The sequence below is a fragment of the Pyxicephalus adspersus genome, chromosome 3 (assembly GCF_032062135.1).
Source record: "Pyxicephalus adspersus chromosome 3, UCB_Pads_2.0, whole genome shotgun sequence".
NCBI lineage: Eukaryota > Metazoa > Chordata > Amphibia > Anura > Pyxicephalidae > Pyxicephalus > Pyxicephalus adspersus.
Window position 1 is genome coordinate 55,815,040 of NC_092860.1, and position 24,645 is coordinate 55,839,684.

At 38.4% G+C, this 24,645-nt stretch overlaps 1 protein-coding gene across 2 annotated transcripts; it reads left to right on the plus strand.

Annotated features, from left to right (window-relative positions):
- The first annotated feature begins 132 nt into the window (after positions 1-132).
- Positions 133-24,220, plus strand: LOC140326290 (hippocampus abundant transcript 1 protein-like). Of its 2 annotated transcripts, none has more exons than XM_072404756.1 (12): positions 133-345; positions 6,775-6,864; positions 6,944-7,006; positions 7,099-7,226; positions 7,510-7,624; positions 14,477-14,695; positions 16,501-16,614; positions 16,940-17,011; positions 17,605-17,717; positions 19,310-19,407; positions 22,483-22,649; positions 22,894-24,220. In XM_072404756.1, the coding sequence occupies exons 1-12, from the start codon at positions 262-264 to the stop codon at positions 23,104-23,106; spliced, it is 1,476 nt and encodes a 491-aa protein (XP_072260857.1). In that variant the 5' UTR covers positions 133-261; the 3' UTR covers positions 23,107-24,220. The 2 variants fall into 2 exon arrangements, with proteins under 2 accessions (XP_072260857.1, XP_072260856.1); XM_072404755.1 differs by having other exon boundaries at positions 134-345; positions 6,769-6,864.
- The last annotated feature ends 425 nt before the right edge of the window (positions 24,221-24,645 follow it).

Sequence of the window (24,645 nt, forward strand, 5' to 3'; positions counted from 1 at the left end):
TGCAGTAGCCACTCAGCGTCCACATTACACCTAAAGGACGGCTCAGTCTGCCAGTAGTAGTCTCTGAAGAAGAATCTGAGACTCCTCATTGGACCTACCAAAGCTGAAGGGTGGAGAGTGCACTGGAGGCCGGAAGCGGGTGATGAAGGGGGGGAATGATGCGGAGGGGGCCGCCGTTTCCATGGTAGTGTGGCCCGGTGAGCTGTGAGGGCCTACCTGCGGAGTCTTTCCCGGTGTCGGGATGACGGGCCTGAGCTCACCATGACAGGGGAAAAGAAAAAGAAGAAGAGGTTAAATCGCAGCATTCTGCTGGCAAAGAAAATCATCATTAAAGATGGAGGGACGGTGAGTGAGTCGTGACAAGGCGACACATACAGGTCGTGATCTGTGCCTGGATGGTGGCAGTGTAGTGACTTAGAAGTGGGTTCTTCAGGATGACAGTAACATATGGCGGCAACTGGTAACCTGACTATTTGCATAAGATGTCATGGTGGTGTTATTGAGCTATTGGCAGAAATGTATGGCTTCTTATACTGTATGCTGGTGTTTAATGGCGAATCTGCAGCTGTGTTATATAATGCATTCTGTGTCCCTAATGGTGTGCAGGTCACAAACATGGCACATGCATGTACGGTGTAGTTCTGATGGATCCAGATATTTAGGTGTAGGTGGCCCAGTACATCACTCTACAGGTGAACCTGGCAATGATGGGGGTGCCCCTGCTCAGTGTTGTTGAGGCCTGGAGATCTTCATTTATCAGTATTTGGTAAGCGACTTACTTGGATCATCTGTGTTGTCAATCAGATTTCAGCTTTTCTTTTCCAATAGAAATTTATAATTGAGTTAAGATAAACTTGTCTTATTTGTGTTATCATCACAAACTTTAAAAACATTCCTATTTATTATCTAAGTTATAATATTAGAAACTGTGTTGCAGCTAAGTGACAGACACCATTGTCTGGAAGTGATCAGAGCTCAGTATATCCATTTACAGCATTCAATGATTTGTACTTCGGACAGCCATCCATGCTTTGCTGATCTCACTAGGAGAAGTAGAAACAAAGGCGCTGACCTACAAATTCTAGCAAACTTTTAACAAATACCCTGAAGCATGCTGCAAGTGACAATTGACTAGGGGACCCCATACATGTGAATTTCATCATTGAAGCCATCAGATCAGCCTATTGGTAGAGCTCAGTGCACACATTTTTGTCAGCATGGGTTTTCTGCAAAAGCACTCTGCAAGTTAAAAAAATAAGTATGTGTAAGGTGTAACTTATCTTTTAGGTCTTTGAAGCAGAACTGTGCATTAAAAACAAATAAGACTGCAAACAGGAAGTTTGTTTATTGCAGAAGGGACAGGCAAAATGTCCCTTCTGCAAAAAAATGAACTTACCTTCTGTTCACAATTTATTAGGAACACTCACCTCTCTTTGCAAAGGCACCTCTGTCTTCACCTGGTCTTTTCTGGGTTCCTAACATCAGCCATATGGATTAACCAGGCCAGAATGACATCTCTCCTGATCATGCACACAGAAGTTTATTCTTTCCCCCTAGCTGGGAATGATGGGTATGTCAGGATCCTGCACTTAGGTTCACAGCTCTAAGTACCCAATAAGAAAAATTGTAAACCAACTGGTATGTTTATTTTGTAGCAGATGGGATAGAGCGTGTCCCCTTTGCAATAAACAACCTGTCTGGTCACAGTTTTTAATGTATAGTTCTGCTTTACTGTCCCCTGACATACACACATGCTGTCCCTGATCTGCCAAGTTTCAAAACCCTGATTGTCAAGTCCTGCTGCACCGCAATCCCCAGTCATTGTAATGTGGTATGTCCATGCCCCAACCCCACCTTACCTGTGTAGGCACATGCACAAACTGGTTCCCAACCTCTCCCATTTGGTTGAATTGGAGCATGGCTTAGCCTGCAATACTATGCTTTGGTCAACTAATAGTCTGAAATGGGCCTAAGACCATTTTTATTTTTATCAAAACAAAGCAGGCAGATGTCTGTTATTCTGTAATTACTGCACCTTTACATTCCTCATCATGTACTCATTCTATTTACCTTTCTCAAAAATGGGCAATGTTAGGATGCGTACACACGTGCAATAATTGTCGTTGGAAACGAACGATCCACGATAGATCGTTTAATAATTAACAAAAAAAGTGCACAACGACTGGTCAATAACGCCGAAGAACAAGGAATCTCGCTTGAAACAACCTTTCCGGCGGATCTGATTGGGCGATGATCATTTGTAATCTATTGTGTGTATGGTCGTTCACTAATCATGGATTGTTCTGTGATACACTTTCTCATGTACATGTCCCTTTCTGCATTGTTCCTAGTGTGTACATTATTGGTGGATTATATTTGAACGATCGTATTGTTACAGCTTGTACAGAATTGTGCACAGTACGATTGTTCAAAATAATCGGGAATAACTGTGGATTGTTCGTTTTCAAACGGTAATTATTGCCCGTGTGTACCTAGCCTTACTCAGTGTTCTCCCCAGCCCTTTTAAGCCAGGAGAGCCCGCTTAAAAGGGAGTTTTTGAGTGGTTACTGATAAGTTGGGTCACAATACAGGGGCTTCCACCTGCCTACAATTTCTATCCACCCAGCTTAAAGATATTTCTGGGTTGAGCACTGCTTCTTATATGTAAATCATGACTTTTGTCAAAAGTCAACAGCCCTCATCTCTTACAATCACTTGTCTGGTAACTTAGGTGCAACAAAGAACAGTAATACACAATTGTCCTTGGAAAGTAGAGCTGCGTTATATTCAAGTTTTAATTGACATCAGATTGGTAGGTGCTGGCACCCATCAAGGGATTCGCTAGGTCTCAGGAGAACGACTGAAGCAGTTTTTTTGCATTATGCTCTGGTAAATCTACTATGTTTCTGTAACATTCAATAGGATCGTTTTTTTCCCCTTTAGATATACCGAGAAAATTAGGCCTGCAAATCAATGTTTTAAGTTTTAAAAAACCTTGTTTTTTTTTTTGTTTTTTTTTTTAAATATCCTCACCAACTCTATTGGCTGTATGTGGGATTTGTAAACCCTTATTAATGTAAATGTGTAAACTCATGTAAACAGAGTGATATCACAGCAATTAAATTATTCATTTAACTAGTCTCCTAACTACTCATATTTGGGCCATGCTTTTATGCTAATTTAGGATTAATGTAAAAGCTGTCTTGTATATGGGAATAAAGGATTGGTAAATGTATAATTTGAGTTTTTTTAGCACTGGTCATTCTCATATTGAGGAATGATTCAGACTCTGTTTATTGTTTTGAACTACTGGGTACATCATTCCTTTGCATTTCTATAGGGCCTGGCAGCCAATCAACTGGGCAATTTACAGAGCAGAGCAATCTGGCTGTTCGTTGGCTCTATAGTGCTGGCTAACAAAACGTAGGCGTTGGGCCGATCAAGGGTTAATGCTTTTAAGGAAAAATCTGTGTTTTCTGAAACACTGCCAATATACAGAACAAATATTAACTCAAGAACAGGTTACTTCTGTTCATGCCCTCTACCCCAGCTGTTGTAGGATGCTTCATGATGCTTTATATCTATGACAGGTTTTTCTAATAATTTTCTAGTAAGAAAAAAAAAAAAAGAAGGGAGAAGTCTGAAGCAAGCCAAAATTCTAAAATCTGAATACTGACAGACTAAGCTGAATAATGGAATAGCTGGAGGATATTTTAAAATAAAAGGGATATGTGTTTAAGGCAATCATTTGGAAGCCAATCATCATTTATTATTGTAGGTCATTGGAAAGCATTAATATAAGACATTACCCCCCCATAATTTAGCAGAGTTTACTGGTATCTACGGTAGGGAAAAGGAGAGAAAGAGCAGAGAAGCTGCCCAAACCAACCCTCATTATTGACTGTTCCTTCCAATACATTGTGACTGGAAAGCTGAGATCACCCACTAACATAAGGGTCCCTATAATGTGACTGCTTTGTTTGGTAATGGGGGGGAGAAGATGGAGTTTCTGGCCATTAAGGCCCAATACGCTCCAGAACATTGTTTTTTTTTTTGTTTTGTTTTTTTGTTTTTTTTTTTTGTTTTAAACAAGAGTTTTGTGAAACCCTATGGGTCCTCCAAAGGAGTTCCCTAAGTCATGAGGAATGTTTGCCTTTTTGGTCAGTTTAACTGACGCCAATGATCTTTTTGGCCATCTGTAAGGGTGACATTCTTCCCACTGGTCAGCAATGTAATGTGTAAAATAATGTGCTGTGGATGTTATAACAGGGATTCCCTGAAAGTTATTTCAGTCTTAAAAAGGTCAAGAAAGACTGATCAAAAGAAATAAAGCTGCTGATATGCAGCAAATCCAAAGCCTAAAATTTTTATTTTGAATAAAATAGGGGAGGATTAGAACCTCGTTCAGGTTTTTATTCCTTACTTTATTTTTGCTTGGATTATTTGTGCACACTATATGTTCTGTGACCATTGCTATCCTAGAGAGACAATGAGAGTTCCAAAATCTTATAGTTGGCATCAGAATAGGAAAAAATAGAAATCCTCCAGAGATTCTATTTGCATGTGTTTTACCTAAATCTTGACCCTAAAACTAAATGTTTTATACATTTTAACACTACTCTGTTTAATCCAGTTTACAATATATAAACAATTTGTTCTAGTTCCTTTATACAGGCTATACAATTTCTTGTCAATAACAAAGAAATTTCCCATGTACATAGTCTCCAAGAAGGTATTTTGCCAATAGTCACTGTACAGGGCCTTACAAACAAACGAAATGCTGTAGTATGTGTGTGGCCATAAATTATGTCCAAACATGTATCTTTTGGTTCTAGTTTAACTATTCCAAGCTAATCAGAACATGCAGTATTTTTTTTTGCTTGTAGGAATAGAAATATGAGAGGTGGCATTTTTAACTGGTTTTTAAAGTTTCAAGCTGCAGGTCTGACATTCTATACAAATTGATGACATGCTTTATAAAACATCGTAATCCTGGATTTGATGCTTTGTCACTAGAACAAACATGCTTAACCAGAATTGGGATTTTTCAGACTTTAATCTTTGCATGCCAAGTAGTGCAGCAAGAGAAGTCTGCACTGACTGCTCCCTTATTTATTTAGTGAATTTTACTTAATGAAAGCACTTAAATCCCATTCTTTCCTATGTGGTTGACTCACATTTATGAAATGCAATTTTTTTTATTAAAGATAACCAATTATTGCATTTCATGGGACAGCTGCTGCACACACATAGATGTGAATAGGCCCTGAAGTCATTACCCAGCCTTTACTTTCTATGAGCTCATTTATACCCCATAAATGTTATATTTTCATCTTTTTGTGTTTAATTCTTTTTCAGAAATTGTATACCTCCTGCTTGATTTGCAAAGTAAAAAGTCCACCCAATACAGTTTTACTGAAAATCTCTGCTAGGATTGTTTTTTTTTTTTTTTTGTATGGCTAGAGAAAGGTTCTCACGGAACATTTTCCACTAACAAGGCTCTAGAAAGACAATATGCATGATTTACATGAGCCCAGGGCATTAGCTTGTCTTTCTGTGCGTTTGACAGATATGATCACAAAAATGATTGCAGTGCAGGTAGGTGAAATAATTGGAATTGGAAGGTCTGTGCACACCAGTGGTCATTGGGTGATGTACATAACTTGTACATTCATCAAAAGGATGAATAGAGCCTGACAAACATGTGGGGCACAAACTAACGTATTAACACAAAACAATAGCTGTGAATAAAAGTCATTGAGCTTTGCCTGATTTTCTGCTAATAAGTAGTATATAAAAGAGGGTTATATACAATGGTATTGGTACAGACACAGGGAGATCATATCAGAGATGGCTGAGAGACACATGTGGCCCCAAAACTACTGAATGCAGACTTCTTCTTTACAGATTGATAACTATTAACTATGTAGCTAATAATTTATTACTAATGGTGTTTTTGTTTCTTGAAACTTTCATGTTACCTTACAGTACTTCCATTATGTGTCCAAAGTGCAATCTCTAGAGCTCGTGCTAAAGCTATGTACACAAGTAGGATTTTTGTCACTGGAAATCGCTTCAAGTGACAGATATACAAATGAATGTTGCATACACAGCGCCCATTCTGTTCAATTAAAGGGGCAGGAGGGAAGAAGAATAAGTGGTACCCTCTTGCATCCCCCTCCTTTGACCTACATAGTGTTTGTTCCTGATCATCATTCATAGATCCTGATGATTGATGAACAACATCGGGTGCCCACTTTACACATATCAGATTCTCGCCCAAGATGAATGGTTGTGTTTGTCTTACGCCAGGAATCTGATATATGTACACAGCCTAAAACTGCAAGACTAGAGAATATAGACTATCATGGGTGAACCTGGGTGATCCAGCAAACCTTGACTGGATTTGGTCAGTGATTGAAAACATTTACCAAATAATACAAAATTACTTTAGAAAATCAACTCCAAGTTTTCTGGATCACCCAGGTCCACCCATGATAGTCTATCATCTGCGGTCTTGGAGAGTCTAATAAATCAGACCCAATATAAGGGGTCGTAGATGATGACAGTTTAGTCAGTGATCATACATCATGAATAGAATGACTAGTTAAGTGTACAACAGGCCCAACAAAAAATAAGCCTAAAATATCAGACCTTTGGACTTTATTTTTTTGTTTATGTGAAATAAATGTTAATTGCTGTATACAAGAAGAGTGTTTTGACCTTCATATAAATATTACACATTAATGCCTATTTTCTCTTACACAGCGACAGGGGGTTGGTGAGCCCAGTGTGTACCATGCAGTGGTGGTTATATTCTTAGAGTTCTTTGCCTGGGGTCTGCTGACAACACCCATGTTAACGGTAAGTTCAACACCCAGATCTATTGTAAATGCGACACCTTTTTTCAGATGACATTAAACATCTAATGATTACTTTACAGGTGCTGCACCAGACCTTCCCACAACATACATTTTTAATGAATGGTTTAATCCATGGAGTTAAGGTAATGATGTGTGCCTAGTCACATGCTACACGTTAAAGCTTTATTTTCTTGTGTGTACCTATGTCATCCTAATTCTGCCTCAATTCTTTCAGGGACTTCTCTCCTTCCTTAGTGCCCCCCTCATTGGAGCATTGTCCGATGTGTGGGGCAGAAAGTCATTCCTTCTCCTCACTGTTTTCTTCACCTGTGCGCCTATACCTCTGCTCAAGATCAGCCCATGGTATGTAATGGTGGCAGTGGTGGGTAGCGTAATGATTAATACTGCTTTCTGTCATTTATCAAATGTACAGTAGCATAAATTTGTTTTCGGGGACTTTGAAAAATGAGACCATGTTTCCCTGTTTCCTCACTTTTCTATGTAACTTTTATAAACCGTGAATTTTATAGTTTGAAATGTTAAGCTTAATTTTTTTTTTCGTTTCTAACGGTTGCAGGTTTATTAACACCTTATGTTTCTGTTTTAAGTTTATAAGGTTCTCTAATGCTTTTGAGTTTTCCTACAGGTGGTATTTTGCAGTGATTTCTATGTCTGGTGTCTTTGCCGTCACGTTCTCTGTCATCTTCGCCTACGTGGCCGATATCACCCAGGAACATGAGCGAAGCACTGCATATGGCCTGGTAAGCTTTATGTGGAGCACATATTGAAAACGTTATCATTCTCAAAGCTGAAACTGCTGAACAGCTCTTTGAAATATCTATAAAAAGTAAGGTAAAGTGAGCCTGTGAGGACAGAAGTATTAAATGATATAGACACAGCTTTGGTTTTCAAAGGTGCATTCTTTAGGGTTCTTACTCCAATGTACAATAGGATAGTGTTTCAGAACACCCCTGAAGCCAGTGAAGTTTGAAATGTTTGAACTCTTGCACTTGTCAGCAAAGACAGTCCCCATATCTCCATCCTGCCTGTGGATCAGTATATGCTGATCTATCATCCTGATGCTGAATGAAGATAGTGTACACAACAAAAGGTTAGTTTAAAAAATAAAATTGGGTTAGAGCCAGGGTTTGGAGGTTTAGTTTTTATTAGGTTTTAGTGGGGGAGGTTACGTGATAAGGGCTCACATTACGGGTTAAAAAACAGTCTGCTAGGTGTCAAGACTTTGGTTACAGTTAACTGTTGGTAATAAAATTATTATTACCTCCAGCAAGAAGAAGTGTGAGCAGAACTGTAGTGACATCACACAATCTCTTGACACTAGGCGTCATATGGACAATGCCTTAGCTCCTACATAAATACAGTTATGAAGCTAAATGCAGGAGGAGTGCCTCGATGCATTGGCTTACCAGAAGGTTCACTGCTATTTCTCAGGAGGAAAATTCAAATAAATGTAAATGTTTCAGTGTACTGTTAGGCACAGCTATTTTCTTTTTATGCTCCATTTAAGGGACTCTCTTTAGGGTAAGGTTTGGGTCCATTTCATTGTTAAGGGTTAAGTCATTTTGCTTTGAGCAACAGTCAAGAAATACTCATTTTCAAGCATTAGTCTTAAAGTATTAACTTTTTCTATCTCCATACCTCCTGTTGGTCATATAAAATATTGCCATTGGTGAGTCAGCAGCCTGGTCCAAGTATTTTTACGTCTCCGTGTTCTAACATTATCTGCTGTATCAAAAGATAGCACCTGACTCTACTAGGTACCAAAAATAACATTCCTAACACTTCTCTTATTCTCTTAAGTCATTCTGACCCAGCAATGCTTATAAATTATATTGTATTCCTTATGAGAGTAGCTGCAAAAACAAATTCATATTTGCAGCAGTAGTCTGGATTCTCCGTTATCAGAAGACATAAAATGGCAAAGTCAGGGGCTGTGGAGGGTTCAGTCTATAAGATGACTGGTTAAACAAGGAAAATATTCCTTCTTTTTACATGACAAAAATCCAAGCATCCTCTGATTCCAAAATGTTCTGTCATTTGCACTAACATTAGAGCTATGTACATACTGTAACTTTCATACACAGGGCTCCACTTATACTCTATTTTGTTAAAAATTAGCTGCAGATTGACTTCCAGATCTAAAGCCCTTGCCATTGTCTCAATTTCCAGATCCACTTAATCTGAAAGTTGGTTAGGCAGAGGGAGCTACCCCAATTATTTAGGTTGCTGGGCACCTGTAATCCCATTTCCCATCAGTTTTAATGCTAATGGAGTTAATGCTGTGGTACTTTCATTGGATGAAATGTTTTCTAGGCTCTGTCTCCCCACTGCTCCTGCTTGAAAAGAGCCAAGTAGACATTTAAACTTTGATTCTTATATAACACCTGCCTATGGGAAATTAGGTCACCTCTGGTCATCCGCTCCCTATCTGCTGACTACTGTCTGAGTTTTGGAAGTACCCTAGAGCCTGTATTACACAAAATCTGTAATATGTTTAATTTTAGACATCAGGGTGGGGTAGAATCCCACTGTTCTAGGTTTCCCCAAGGTCACAGGCTCAGCTGGCTGTGGCTGGGCCCTTGCCTTTTTTTATCATGCAAGATTTTATGACCCTATTTACCAAATTTTTTGCTGACTGTAATCGGAAAGGCCACAACCATACTCTTGTAACCTCTCCTTCAGATTCTGTATCTGATTTGCATGCAGCCTTGGAAGATTCTGAGCCACTCCTTCATTCCTCAATCAGTGAGGTGGCCCCTGAGGAATCACAATCTAATTAGATCAATCCCAAATTTAAAAAAACAATGTTGGATCTTATCAATGCAGTTTGGAACTCTCCAATACTGGAGGACCAGCTACCAGATATTTATCTAGTCTTGAGTTGTTTAAAATCTCAAGTCTACTAAGACTTTCTCTTGGAATTTTTTTCCCAACTATTCCTTTATAGAGATTAAAAACATCCTGACAAGCTGTTTGTTTCCTCCTATTAGTTTTTTTGTCCATTTAGTGATGATTTAATGCAGAAGTATTTTTCTTTTCCACTGTGGACCTGGCATTGTCCAGAGAGCTTTGTTCTCACTGGTAGTCCCTGCCCTTCCTCTAGTTTTTGCTGTAACCTTCTTGGTCCCTCTGACTGGTCAGAATTTATTAAAAGTAATCTAACTGCTACCAAGGTTGATCCCTTGCTTTTAGAATGCATGGAGCAGATTAAAATTTAGCTGAGGTGGTTTATTAGAAGCCTCATGACCTTTCCCCTCATAGATCGTATGTTGGTTCATATGTGTCCAGCATTAGGAACAGAATGTAAAGTCTTCAAGACAAATGCTTCGGTGAGTTTCCCAGGGCTAAAAACTGGAATTTTGCTCCTTGCCCCATCTTTATTTCTTCATATGCAGCCTACCTCCAATACCAGTGACTCTTAATGGCTTCTGTTGACATCCAAGTTGCATACTTGCATGTCATCATCTTTCCAGTTCATCAGTGATTTTTAAACTTTAGAAGGGGCCCTAGCAGTTTGAATCCTGCCTTTTTTTTTTGCTGTTGTAGCTAGGGTATTCACTAAGGTGCTGACCTTTGGGCTAAACCTGCTGCATCTCCATGGCATCAATAGGAGACTTCAGACACTCTGGTCTCAGGACTTGTTCGACCAAGAGCCATGGGTCTGATGGTAGCCTCTTTCAGGACAGTTTCATATGCCCAGTTTTATTTAAGACTATTACAATTCAACATTCTGTCATTTGAGGACAATGAGGAAAATGTCATTTGAGGACAGATAAAACAATTTATCTGTTACCAAGTGGAAGTTGTGTCTGGGCCTGGTGGTTCAGGAATCTGGCTCTGAAGTCAAGGTATATTCTTTTCATCTTTTGGAGGTTCGACAATGGTCACCATCCTCTCAAACTGGGGAGGAGTCCTGGTCACCCTGTTAATGCAAGGGGCTTGATCATCGCTGGGAGTCTTGTGTCCTGCTTAATATCCTGGAACTTTGAGTGGTTTAGCTGTCTTTACAGCACTGGACAATCCTATTGGATTGTTATTTATCCATGATGCATTTGGACATGTCACAGTGTAAATCTGTTATGGGGGACCATAGGGTTTGCTGCAATGAGAACTTTATATTCCAGCTTTGCCAGCTATGTACATTTTAGGTGTATGTAATGGACAGAAATAGATGCCCGGCTAGTAGTTCCCGGACCTGAAGGTCTATACATACTGGTGTGTTCCAGGACCTGTGTTGCAGGTAGTGAATGCTGAACTGGACAGGTTATTATTATTATTTTTATTAAACGGGATTTATAAAGCACCAACATATTACACAGCACTGTACATTAATTGGGGTTGCAAATGACAGACGAATACAGACAGTGATACAGGAGGAGAGGACCCTGCCCCGAAGAGCTTACAATCTAGTAGGTGGGGGAATTTACACACAATAGGATAGAAGTAGTGATGGTTTCAAAAGACAGGAGAAGATGTGTAGGCAAGTTTGAAAAAGATGGGTTTTAGGTGCTCTTTTAAATGAGCGGAAAGTAGGAGCAAGCTGAATAGGATGAGAAAGACCATTCCAGGGGGTTGGGGCAACTCTAGAGAAGTTTTGTATCCGTGCGTGTGATGAGGTTATGAGTGAGGAAGTCATTAGTAGGTCATTGGAGGAGCGGGGAGAGCGGCTGGGGGAGTATTTTTTTTTACCAGGTCAGAAATGTAAGTGGAACAAGAACTGTGTAGGGATTTGAGGGCAAAGCACAGGAGCTTTAATTTGATTCTAAGGTGAAATGGAAGCCAGTGCAGAGATCTCCAAAGAGATGCAGCAGAAGAAGAGCGGTGGGAAGGATGGATGAGTCTGGCTGCAGCAATTCATAATAGATTGTAGAGGAGAGAGGTTAGTCTCCAGGTGCAGGGGTCCTCAAGAACAAGCAGTTTAATATCTGCTCAGTCAAATGTATTTAGCTGATCTGGGTCTTCTACCCCAGGAGCTTATGTAGCTGGGTCTGAACTAGTCTGAAATCTGACTCTCCCCATCAGTCCAGTCTCTGCCCTTTCTATTCTGTTTCAGGGGCCCCTGGCTCCTTACTCTGTACAGGTAGTCTTGAATGTGTTTTAACCCTTCCACACCACCACCATTTCCCTTTTGACTCCTTTAATTCTTTCTGCGCTTCAAAAAACAAAAGTTAAACCCATTAGATATGTTTTCAAGTGAAAGAGAGGGATAAGGTTTAATGTGAGCATGAGGTTCAGTGGTACAGAAAAGTAGTTTTTGGGTATGGGGATTTTAGTGCAGAAAGGTATTTAATGGGGCTGACCGTGGGGTAGCTGTGACAATTACAAAGTAGTAGAAACCTTTTTTTTTTTTTTTTTTGTAGCTTTTCAAAGCTTCGCTAGTATTCTAGTGCCTCCATGCTGATAAAAATTTAATAAGTATTCAGTCCTACCTTTGTGGTTGTTGCAGTCTTTTCAACTGCTTCTGTCAACATGTATTACCACATATCACTGCTAGCTGCAAATGATACTAGCAGTATATTATATTGATGTAAAGTGATCATTTTAAATGGATGCTTTTGCTGGTAATATGGTTATAGGCATTTGCTGTGTGCTAAGCCTGTGCAGCATCGAGGAGGACAGTTTTATGATGATGATTACTGATAATATTAGATCAGTGTGGGGTCTTGCATTTGCATTCAGTTTTTTGGTGTCGCACATTCCAATCACCCTGGGGATTTTAGGCTGCATTGTGTACAAATGTATTTTTTATATGTTGGGTATTATAGAATAATTCCTAGTTCTAGTAGTCAGTTGTAAACAAAAGTACAGTATAAGGAAGAACTAGCTTTTTATATACTGTCCTTTATACATATTAAAGTAATCATTCTGCTAACATGTTTGTGAAAGCAAGAGTAAATGATCAAAATCTAAATTATGATTTGTTGTCTCCCCTGTGACCTGTACGTGACATATCTGCTGACAGCTCTACAGCAACATTTACAATGTTGGGAAAACCAGCCCTACCACTTGTTATACTCTGGTGTTTCTGCTTTAAATAAATGTGTTTTTGCCAAGCCTTTTTACTGCACACTTCCTAGAGCTTATTATTAATAATAATAATAATAAAAATAAAATTTAAAATATGCAGATTACAGTTAATGTAAAGCGTCTATAATGTATATCATGTAGTAGACCCCTCAATACACACATATTGGCCACTGTTTTATCCCTGCAAGTGAGGAAAGACATGAACTAGAAGGGCTCTTTAAAATTCCACAAAAAGTTTTTGCTTTGTTGGATAACAAAACTTTGTTTGTTAAGGTTTACATGTGCTAAAAGGAACTATCTTGTACCTGCCTTTATGCGCTCAAATCAGGGGTCTTCTTTTTGAAAGTCATGATGGGAATCACATTCAGACCCTAGAAGAGCTTAATCATTAATGCTGACTAAAAATTATATATAAATATATATATATATATATATATATATATATATATATATATATACATATATATTATTTTTTTATTTTTTTTTGTTAAATAGTCATTTTACTTTTATTTTGTTTTAATTTATATTGTCCAAGCCTTGCTCATATCCTGGACATGGATGATTAAAGGATATGAATAGGATTAGAATGGACAATGTTCCAAGCATGACAGTGCAAGCAACTGTCAAAACTCTCATAGAAGTAAAGAATTTTTAGTGGGAAGTTTTATCGGTACTTAAACCTGCCTCCATATATGACAAGCCCAATAAACTAAAAATGCACCATGGATGCAAGTTTAATCTCACATATATTTGTCTATAACTTATTTTGTGCTTAGATTGTTCTGTAGAAGGGGTCAGTGAGACCTGCACAATTTATTGTGGTAGGAAATAAATTCCATTTAAAACTGGAATAAATACCCTGGGGCACTGTACATGTTCACAACCTCTGTTTTTTGTGTACATCCTGTTCTGAATTTCTTGTGCTGGCCATGCCTAAGCATTAGCTTTCCCTCAACTTCTATAGACTGTCTCTCTAGTCTCCCCTAAAAATTATTACCTGACCTCTCAAATCCCTTAGTAGGTACATCTGAAAGTATAACAGTGTTAGCCTGTAATGTCCCGTACAGCTAATTCAGATATGTTCTTGCAATTATAATATTACAATCAGTATTGTTCTTTTTAAAGCACATGCTAATCTGTTCTTGAACAGCCTAGCTGTGTCTAAAAGTATTCCCTCCCGTACTGCACTCCACCCTTCACATTGCTGCGAATGTTTACACTTTATTCAAATCATTCTGTTTATAAGAGAAAATTCCTCTTAACCATATGGAGGAATGCACAGCCTGCTCACTGTATGCCTTTATGTGGTAAGGCTAAAGGAATGGAAGGATGTGGAATATATATCTTGCACTACATTTTATGATATCTACAGTCACCTATTCTTGTTTACATATTTCAAAAAAAACTTTAGTTAAAAAAAAGTTTTATCAGTTTGTTCATCAAGTCTGTGATAAGCATAATGTAAGGTTTTCTTTCTTTTCATTTGTGTTTCTTTTAACCTCAGTGTTTTATTTGATAAATGTATATATCATTTTTATCACCGTAACCTTTTTGTTTTTTTTAAGGTGTCCGCTACTTTTGCTGCCAGCCTGGTAACTAGTCCAGCAATCGGTGCCTACTTGGCTCGAGCATACAGTGACACTCTAGTGGTAGTATTGGCCTCTGGGGTGGCACTTCTGGATATAGGATTTATCCTACTTGCTGTTCCCGAGTCACTGCCAGAAGAAATGAGACCAGTTTCTTGGGGAGCACCCATATCTTGGGAGCAAGCTGACCCCTTTGCGGTAAGAAATAAGTCTTTAAAGGGCACTTACATGATTTTGGTAAATTGACCTGAAGGTTTTTATGAGTGAACCGTTTTATGACTATTCTATAGTATATGAAAGATGCATAGGCTCTAAACAGGAAATGAAAAAACTAGCCCAAGTAATGTAAATGGTCTTCACAGAGCTCTTTATTTCTAAAACCTAGAAAACATGGCATCTGGTCAAGTTGGTGGAAAATTAGAAGCCCTAAATTGAGTGTTTGATCTACATTAGTAACTTGGCTAAAGAACTGTCATGATAACCAGTCATGTAGCATTTTCAGACAGTCTTAGGAATATAAGCCTTTGAGGTTTTCTTTAACGAGTTTCTTTTACAGGTGAAAAGGACTGCCAAAGAGTCTCACAAAACATGAAATCTTTCATTTAACTCCTAATTGTGAATAACTGAATTTTTTTAAAACTCAGGTCAGGTTTTATATGCCATCTATGTCCCTACTGAGATTTTCTTTTTGCTTTGAAATTCCATCTGTGTCCATGCATTAGAGCTTCTTGTTTCTTTACTTCCTGTTCAACAAAATCCTGTTGAGGTTCCACATTTTTCATTACTATAAAAAATGCAGTATTACTTTTTATGGAAATTGCTGTAGAGTTAAATTCTTACAAGTATTTTGGGGACCAAAAAGTACCCTTGGAAAATAACCCTTGCAAGTTCCTGAGCACTTGAGTTGGAAAATACTGACCTAGTCTTTTATCTAAAATAAAGGTTCTCGGAATTGGTTGCAACTACATCAGGAGGTAACCTGGGATCTAATTTAGGGACTTCTGTGTTTAAAACACATGAAAAGAAATTGAAAATTGACTTGACATATTTGATGGATTGGGGAATATACAAATATGTAGATAGAAATCAGGTAATAGCTGCAGAAAGGATGTTCTTGTTAGAGTTACACTTCCGCCTATTCTGTTTAGTTTTGTGAAAGTTCTTCTGGCGCCTGGAAATGTTTTAAGTGTTTTATGTGTGTTGCACGTCACAAGCCTTGCTGATGTCAGCAAAAACTGAATTGAAAACCTCAGCTGAAAATTCACATCAGCTATTGTAGTCTATGTTATTATTCAATCTGCACATGAGTTTTTTAAACAAACTTATAGAGTAATTTCTACTTAGATATTTATAAATGTCATACAGTATGCATAACGGATCACTTCTTATAGTTGAACTAATTGTCCCCAACTTAAAAAAAAATATTAGCTTATCTTTAAAGTTTTTATTTTGCTCTCACTACATACTCCAGCAAATGTTTACTATAGTATGGTCTCTTTATGGATTGTATTCATAAAAAGCATACACACTTATACAAAAGCGATCTACACTCACTTGGTACCTCCTTTTTGCACAAGCTATCCTTGACAGTTCACTCTGCAGCATGGGCATCACATGTGATCCTTTCTCTGTACTTCAGGCATAGTGCTCCACACCAGGTTGATAAATCATTACTGTAGCAACATTTACACAATACTTAATTAGTTAGACTTTAACTTAAAAAAAAAAACTTTGAGGAACTTGAAGGGCTTGACAGGGCCCTCATCACCCCCCCCCCCAAAAAATAGATTGTTTACAAAGGGGCTTATGGGCAATATTTTACAATCCTAAAGGGTTGTAAATTATTGAAATGTGACTGGGTTAGGATTCCTTTTAAGGTTGCTCTTACACAAAAAAAAATTATACTTCATTTTTAGCATGAAAAAACTGCTATTAAAATTCCTGCTTTTTAAAATTCCTTAAGACACATCTAGTATTATAACTTTTCTGTTTCCTTTTCTTAGTCCCTGCGAAAGGTTGGCCAGGATTCAACAGTTCTCCTCATTTGTATTACTGTCTTTCTTTCATATCTTCCTGAAGCTGGGCAGTACTCAAGCTTCTTTCTCTACCTGAGACAGGTAAACATTACAACTCATGATTACCGGAAATTTGTTAAATATTCTATATAGACGTATGAATTCTCGTAGTTGTCTTATTATACATAAGTATTCAATGAAATGTCTGCCTTTCCCATTTTACACTTTTTTCAGTGTGTGTGTGTGTGTGTGTGTGTGTGAATATTATTACATATGTCCGCAAAACCTGCAGATAACATCATAAAGAAGCTTGTGAAGTTTTTCATTACCAGTCTTTAGGAATATTTTTAAATTGGTGCAGAATTACATAGTATTTCATTTGTTAATATAAGAATATTTACTGGTTCTTCTGTCTTTTTCTGAACAGGTTATTGGTTTTACATCAGAAACTGTGGCTACATTTATTGGTGTTGTTGGAATATTGTCTATTTTAGCTCAGGTGAGTTTTTGATATATGTAACACCTAAGAATACAATGAGAGAATGGTGTACAATATAATAGAAGCCTATTTGTTACCCGTTCTGTTTTCTTTTGTGTGCTATCATCACTTCCTACACATAAAGCTACGTACACACGTCAGATTTTTATCGCCCGATAATCAGCATCGGCCAATTATCGGGCGAAAATCTGCCGTGTGTACAGTCGTTGTCGTGTCGGTGTCGTCCATCGTCCGGACGACCGACCTGCCGTATCCACGGACGATGGACGACAGCGGATCCTAATGAAAGGGAAGGGGAGAGCGCAGCAGGGTGCCGCTCCGTCGCTCTCCCCCTCCCCCTCCCCTCTCCATAGAGCATGAACGGTGCTGTATTTACAGCAACGTTCATGCATCGTGCACTCCCTTGTCGTTGGAAAGGATCGTGAAAGATCCTTTCCAACGACAAAAATTGGAAGTGTGTACGCAGCTTTAGTGTTACTGGTAAAGACTACAGCTCCAAAGTTAATGATCAAGGCTTAATTTTTTTAATGTGCACAAGGTTTTTTCTTTTTTCTATTTGTTATATCAAACTGTATCCTTCATTTTGTTTTCAGACGGTGATGTTGGGTGTTCTCATGAGATCTATTGGTAATAAGAACACTATTCTCCTTGGGCTTGGCTTTCAGATCCTGCAATTAGCTTGGTATGGCTTTGGTTCCCAACAGTGGTAAGTGACAATAGATTCAGTTTCTGGAACCAACTAATTTGTGAAAAAAGCAAAAGGAATTTCCCTTTAGTTATAGGTATACAGGTTTTAGGTAAAATCAATATTCAAATCAATATTTTGTTTGAGTGTATTATCCATAAATTTTGTTTATATGTTGCACTATATTTTGAAGACTGCAAAGTGCTGCATAGAACCGTTACATCCTGCCCAAGATGAGCTTACAGTTTAGGTCAGGTTTCTGCAGTCTTGTCAGATATAATGCATGTTGGATATGTGTTGGTATTGTGATTTGGGTTTTTGTCCTGATTAATTTGGGTTAGACCCCCTATTATTCAATCTGTATATATAAAATTAGATGTATGTATGTGTGTTTGTATGTTCCACCATCACTCAAACGCATGGAGACATTTCAACCAAACTTGCCATACATATGATTGAGACTCATGTGAGTGCACCAGCCATCTATATACAGCGCTGTGCTATACGTCGGAGCTATTTTTGGATGTATGTGTGTATGTCATCACTAGGAAATGCATGGAGACATTTTCAACCAAACTTGCTATGTTCCACTATCACTCGGAAACGCATAGAGACATTTCAACCAAACTTGCTAAACATATGACTGAGACTCATGTGAGTGCACCACTGCTCTTTGTACAGTGCTGTGCTATATGTCAGAGCTATATCTGGATGTATGTTTGTATGTATGTGTTATATTTTTAGATGTGTGTGTGTGTGATCACTAGGAAACGCATGCAGACATTTCAACCAAACTTGCTATGTTCCACTATCACTCGGAAACGCATCGACACATTTAAAATATGCTAGACATTTGACTCAGACTCATGTGATTGCACTGCTGATCTTTGTACAGCGCTGTGGTATATGTAAGAGGTATATTTGCATGTATGTGTGTATGTATTATTGCTCAGTGACAGTGTGCCTTATGCTTACATACTTTTTTTTTTGGACACTTTTCCAAATTTCTGGCCTGTAATAATGCCTTTGAGAAAACGTAAGGCAATTGGCCGAGTGCAATCAAAGGCAAAAAAAATGAAACAACACCGTAGACAAGAAAATCCAGAGGACAGGAATAGAAGACTTGCCACGCTGTGCGAAAGAGCTACTACATCTAGAGCTTCAGAGACAGTACAACGGCATGAGGCACGACTACAGGATAACGGAGATAGCGCTACTACATCTAGAGCTTCAGATACAGTACAACAGTACAACCAAAAAACACATACACTAAGTTGGGAGATAAAATGCAAGATGTCATGTAAAAGGTTTTGCAAATGGAACTAGACTCAAAAAGTAAAGAACTGCTAAGTGATGGGGAAAATGTTGCTCCCCATCCCTCCTCCAGCCCATCCAATATACCTCAATGGTGTTGGAGCAGTTGAAATATACATATATGAAGTCAGGAACACCTTTTAAAACAAACCTGTTAAAACAAACTGCATATATTTATGACATACACATTCATAAACAACACAGGATGGTATAACACAATAAAGAAGTGCATATATAGTTTATTGTCTGCTGCTTCTGTAATTGTTATTTTTATTAAAGCAAAGTTTTTATTATTTTAGGATGATGTGGGCTGCAGGAGCAGTAGCTGCAATGTCAAGCATTACTTTCCCCGCGATTAGTGCTGTAGTGTCTCGCAACGCAGATCCTGACCAGCAGGGTAGGTAACTGAATTCTGAAAATGGTGAGGTCACCCATTCTAAATTGTTGGTCTTTACAGGGTCATTCTAACAGCTGGGAGATTGGAAGATGCTGGCACATCTGCAGATGGCCCAGACATACAAGCCAAAAAACTGTGCATAATGTACTGTGAAGTATGCACACTGATTAGTGGAGATTAATTAAAGAGTCTCTTTAATTTCAACTAGGAGAGAATTCAATTTCAAATGTACAGGCTAGGCCTAGAATTCCAAGGGGACTTGGAATTATTAAGCTAGATATATACACAGGATTTTTGTATATACTATTGCTTTTGAACATAAGTTACCTTTAGATAGTAGGTTAGGTTGAAAAATTCATAAGTCCATCAAGTTCAACCACTAGGGAAATAAACATATCCCAGATATAAAACCCTGTAAGACGTTGGTCCATAGGAAGACAAAAAAACCCTGGTACAATTTGCTTCAACAGGGAAAAAAATTCCTGATTCTATGAGGCAATCGGATGGTCCCTGGATCAACTGTTTTGTTTTTTTTTTTGTTTTTTTTTTCACTTTAAAGCCTTAATACCCAGTTATATTCTGTGCTTCTAGAAAAACATTCAGCTTTTTCCTAAAGCAATCTATAGTAGTTGCTGAAACTACTTCCTGAAGGAGCTGATTCAACATTTTCACAGAAAAAAAACTAAACTAACTAAACTTATTTTGCTCCAGATGCAAAGAGTGTGCTCTTGTTCTTTGTAATGATCTCAAAGTGAATAATACGGAAGAGAATTTTCTATATGGACCGTTTATATTCTTATACAGGGTGATCATATCCCCCCCTTAAGCGTCTCTTCCTAATGGAGAAAAGATTCAGTTCAGCTAATCTCTCCTTTTAGCTGAGCTCCTCCTATCCTCGTTTTAGTTTAGTTACCCTTCTCTGCAGTCTCTCCAATTCCACAATGTCCTTTCTGTAAACTGGTGCCCAAAACTGGACTGCATATTCCAGAAGTGGTCTGACCAATGCTTTGTACAGGGGCAGGATTATGTCTCCATCTTTGTACAGATGGAGACATAATCAGATCCTTTTCCATTTCTGACTCCTCCCAACTGTATTCCCCCCAGACAGTATGTAGCATGCATGTTGTTAGCATAACTTTACATTTATCTATATTAAATGCCATTTGCCACTTGGCTGCCCAATCAAACAGTACATCCAGGTCTGCTTGTAGATTATAGACATCCTGTATGAACTTAATTCCATTACATAGTTTGGTGTCATCTGCAAATGGTACTTTTAATCCCAAACTCTATATCATTTTTAAAGCTGTTAAACAGTAAAGGTCCCAACACTGTACCTTGGGGTACACCACTAATAACTTTTGACCAGGGGTCGGCCAACTCTGGCCTTTAGGCCAGATACAGCCTAGCCGGTAGTTTATTTATAGTTATTTATTTATTCTGGCCGATCCAGCCTAATGCCGGCCGGCAACCCGTGGCGGAGCGGAACAAACTACCGGAGCTCCGGAGTCGCATGCTGCTCTTGAGCCTCCATGTGGTGGCTCCCTTCTCTATTTACCGTGGCTGGCTTTAACACTTCCGCCACAGGAGTAAATCAGGAACATTCCCTCTCCCTATGCATTGGGAGGAGAGGGATTTCCCTTCAGGGGGCTTTCCTGGTGGGGGGCGGAGCCATTAGGACGGGACTCAAGAGAGTCTGGCCTAGTGTGCTCCTGCCTACCCCTAAAATGGCTTAGTTACCAAAAAATCTTGCTGACCTCTGCCTTAGACCATTCAGAGTATGAATCAATAATTACAACTCTCCGGATGCGGTCTTTTAGCCAGTTCTCTATCAATTTACAGATTGACTTTTCTAAACCTATCGACCCGAACTTCCATAATAACCGTCTGTGGGGTATAGTGTCAAATGCTTTAGCTAAGTCCAAGTACACTATATCAACTGCTACTCCACTGTCTACCTGTTTACTTACTTCCTCATAAATAGAGAGTAAATTTGTTTGAAAACTTCGGTCTTTCTTGAAGCCATGCTGACTATCACTTATAATATTATTTTCTAGCTGAAACTCCCCTATATGGTTCTTTATCAAACTCTCTAGGACCTTTCCAACTATGGGCGTTAAACTAACCGATCTGTTGTTACCTGGTAATGACTTTGCTCCCTTTTTGAAGATAGGAACCACATTGGCCTTACGCCAATCTATCGGTACCTTGCTAGTGACTAAAGAGTCTCTAAAAATTAGAAATAATGGCTTTGAAAAAACTGAGCTCAGCTCTTTGAGGACACTTGGATGTAATCCATCAGGTCCTGGTGCTTTGTCAACCTGAATTTTCAATGAATTTGGACTTGAGCTCTCCTATTTTTCTTTGTGTACACAGAGCTAAACAAAAGTGTTTAGTAAATCTGCGTTTTCTTTATCCCCAGTTACCAACCCAGCGACATCCAGCCTACATGCTCAGATCTGGGGATTTAGTTTACTTTCCTTTGCGATCTCTCTTTCATTTTGAAGTTTTGCACATTTTATCTCCTTTTTACATCCCATGATTAAAACACTTCCACTTTTTGCTGCTTTTTCTATCTGTGCTAGTAGTTGATTTTCTATTTCTTCCTTAGTACTGGGGTACCTATAGCAGACATTAATTAATTGTGTGTTATTCAACCCCACATTCAACTCCACCCATAATGCCTTCACTTGTATTTTCAGATGTATTAATAAAAATAAACAATTCCTGGAGTTGTACTTCAAATAAATTGCAAATGTGATTTTCTTACAATGTCCTAAAAATTTTGGCCCAAAGCTAGAAGTATTAACATTCAGTATTAGTGATTTTTTTTTTTTTTTAATTAAACAAATTTGTGCAAGTTTCAATAAAAAGATACATACATTTGTGGGGTAACACATAATAATGTATAATATACTTTACTTTTACTAGTACAATTACTTATTTCTTAGTTTGACACATTTTTTGTGGTTGTAGTAATGGAAAAACCTGTACATTTCACAAGGTGTAGGCCAACAATTAGGCCATAGAAAATGATGATTTCTTTTAAATTTTCATAATTTGTCCCAAACACAGGTGTAGTACAGGGAATGGTAACTGGAATTCGTGGCTTGTGCAATGGACTGGGACCTGCCTTGTATGGCTTTGTCTTTTACTTGTTCCACGTGGAGCTTAATGAGATGAGTGATGTGGAGCCTTCTGACAAGGTTCTTAAACCTAACATGGCCAACCCTTCTGATGAGGTAAGCTTTCACAGCAGTGGGCCATCTTGGAAAGACTGGGTGCTTTGTAAATATCTTTGCTGCACATTAATTGCACGTTAATGCATTCCACACAAGGCAGGGCATTAGTCTTAGCCTTTTATGTATATTAGCTTTTTGACAAGATATGAATGTTCTTTCAAACACCCATTGTGCTGTTGATTGGACCAGATTTTTGTTCTTCTAAAAGTACACTAAGTTCCTTTGTGTTTTTTTTTTTTTTCAGAGAAGTATCATCCCTGGCCCGCCCTTTCTGTTTGGAGCCTGCTCCGTGTTACTGTCCTTACTGGTGGCACTCTTCATCCCGGAACATACCAGCCTTACACTGCGTTCTGGTGCCCATAAGAAACATAATAACGGTGCTCAGAGCCATGCACTTCTGCCTCCAGCTCACCTCCCGGAGGGCAAGGAGCCGCTTCTTGATGATAGTAGTGTATGACCTATAGACTGTACATGGGCATCTGAGCTGTTGGTCTGGCAACATCACAGACTTTTGTCAAACACTGTGGGGAAACCTTGACTGCAGGATCAAAGGCAGCAGGGGCCAAAAGACAGTGAAAGGATGGACTGTGTCATTTATTACCCCAGTACAGGGTTAGATAGAGCAAAAGCTGTTACAAACAGGTTACACTTGCGTGTGCCACTAAATGTGGGAAAAGAGATCACAATAATTGCCTGTTAAGCAGGTAAACCACATGGCTAATTTAAATTGTATAAATCTGACAGCTGTCTGTAGACAGTGGATAGAAGTGGGATGTATGTATATTGGAAAATGAAAGGGAGCATGGCATTGGGAGAGGCAAATAAATTGGAAAATCACTTGCCAAAACACAATGAAAATATGCCACATAATCTGCCTCTTAGCCTATCCCTAGGAGTAGCATTTGTTGCATAGTAATTATTTTCTTTTTTTTATTTAATTTCTTGTTTTTTTAATTACCGGTATTACTATAGCTGACTGAAAAGAGGGACACTATGTTCCTGTTGTATGATCCTTTTTTCTTTTATTATTTTATTTTACTTTCCCATCTTTTCCGTACACCGCAGTGCAGCCCTGAGCAGGTTGGATGAAGTACCCTTGTCATGGTCTGACAGACTAGCCTCTGAGTGTACAGAATTAAAGTTAATTTTTTTTCCTAGAATCCTTTGTCTTTTGACTTTATTTGCTAACATTTGATATCTAATTTAGGGGGAAACTGCGGTTATGCTTACTTGTTTATTGTCAAAGAGTTTACCAAAAAAATGAAATAACTTTGAGAGGATATTAACTTGTGTTTTACTGAAAGAAATGAAGAGTAGAGTATGCTTTTCCACATTTTTTTTTGTATGGGGGGGGTATGGCAATAAACTTACCAGTTTGTTTTTGGGATGTGGAGGAAACCATAGTGCCTGGAACATCTGGAGAGAACATACAAACTTCATACAGATAATGTCCTGGGACCCTGGTTCTAGCCAGTGAATAACTGTGCTCAATGGCTAACACTCTTGCCTTTTTAGGTATGGAATAATCTGGAGATATGTTTAATAATAATAAAAAAATCTGTTTTAAGTAATTCTTGTAAGTGTCAAAATGTAATGCAATTGTCCCATCACAAATGTGTGCATTGTAGGATTTGTTTTAGCTCTAACACTTACCGTCTAAATTTCAACTGTGATAATCTGACCTTTCCTGTAATCACACACTTAATATATTTTACTATATAAACACATACATCCTGAAGGAAACAGTCATCTCCTGAAGATGTAGACATCCGGGAGATTGATATTCATTTGCATGTAAAACTGTTTTAGTATTGAACACTTGCATACACAATTGGCTTTCTGGATATTACACTCTTGTATATATGAACTCAATTTAATGGTAATTTCACTAGAATATGACTCACACGGTATCAATATTACGGTTCTTTATTTTTAGGATTGAAAAAGATGTCGTCAGATCATTGAACATTTATCAGGTTTACAGAAGCTTACCACA

What these genes read in the sequence shown, in the direction of transcription:
- LOC140326290 (XM_072404755.1), top strand. Translation starts at nt 262, where the DNA reads ATGACAGGGGAAAAGAAAAAGAAGAAGAGGTTAAATCGCAGCATTCTG. An exon ending in AGCAAGCTGACCCCTTTGCG is followed by an intron (nt 14,696 to 16,500) that starts GTAAGAAATAAG and finishes TCCTTTTCTTAG; the next exon opens with TCCCTGCGAAAGGTTGGCCA. An exon ending in TGGCCAACCCTTCTGATGAG is followed by an intron (nt 22,650 to 22,893) that starts GTAAGCTTTCAC and finishes TTTTTTTTTCAG; the next exon opens with AGAAGTATCATCCCTGGCCC.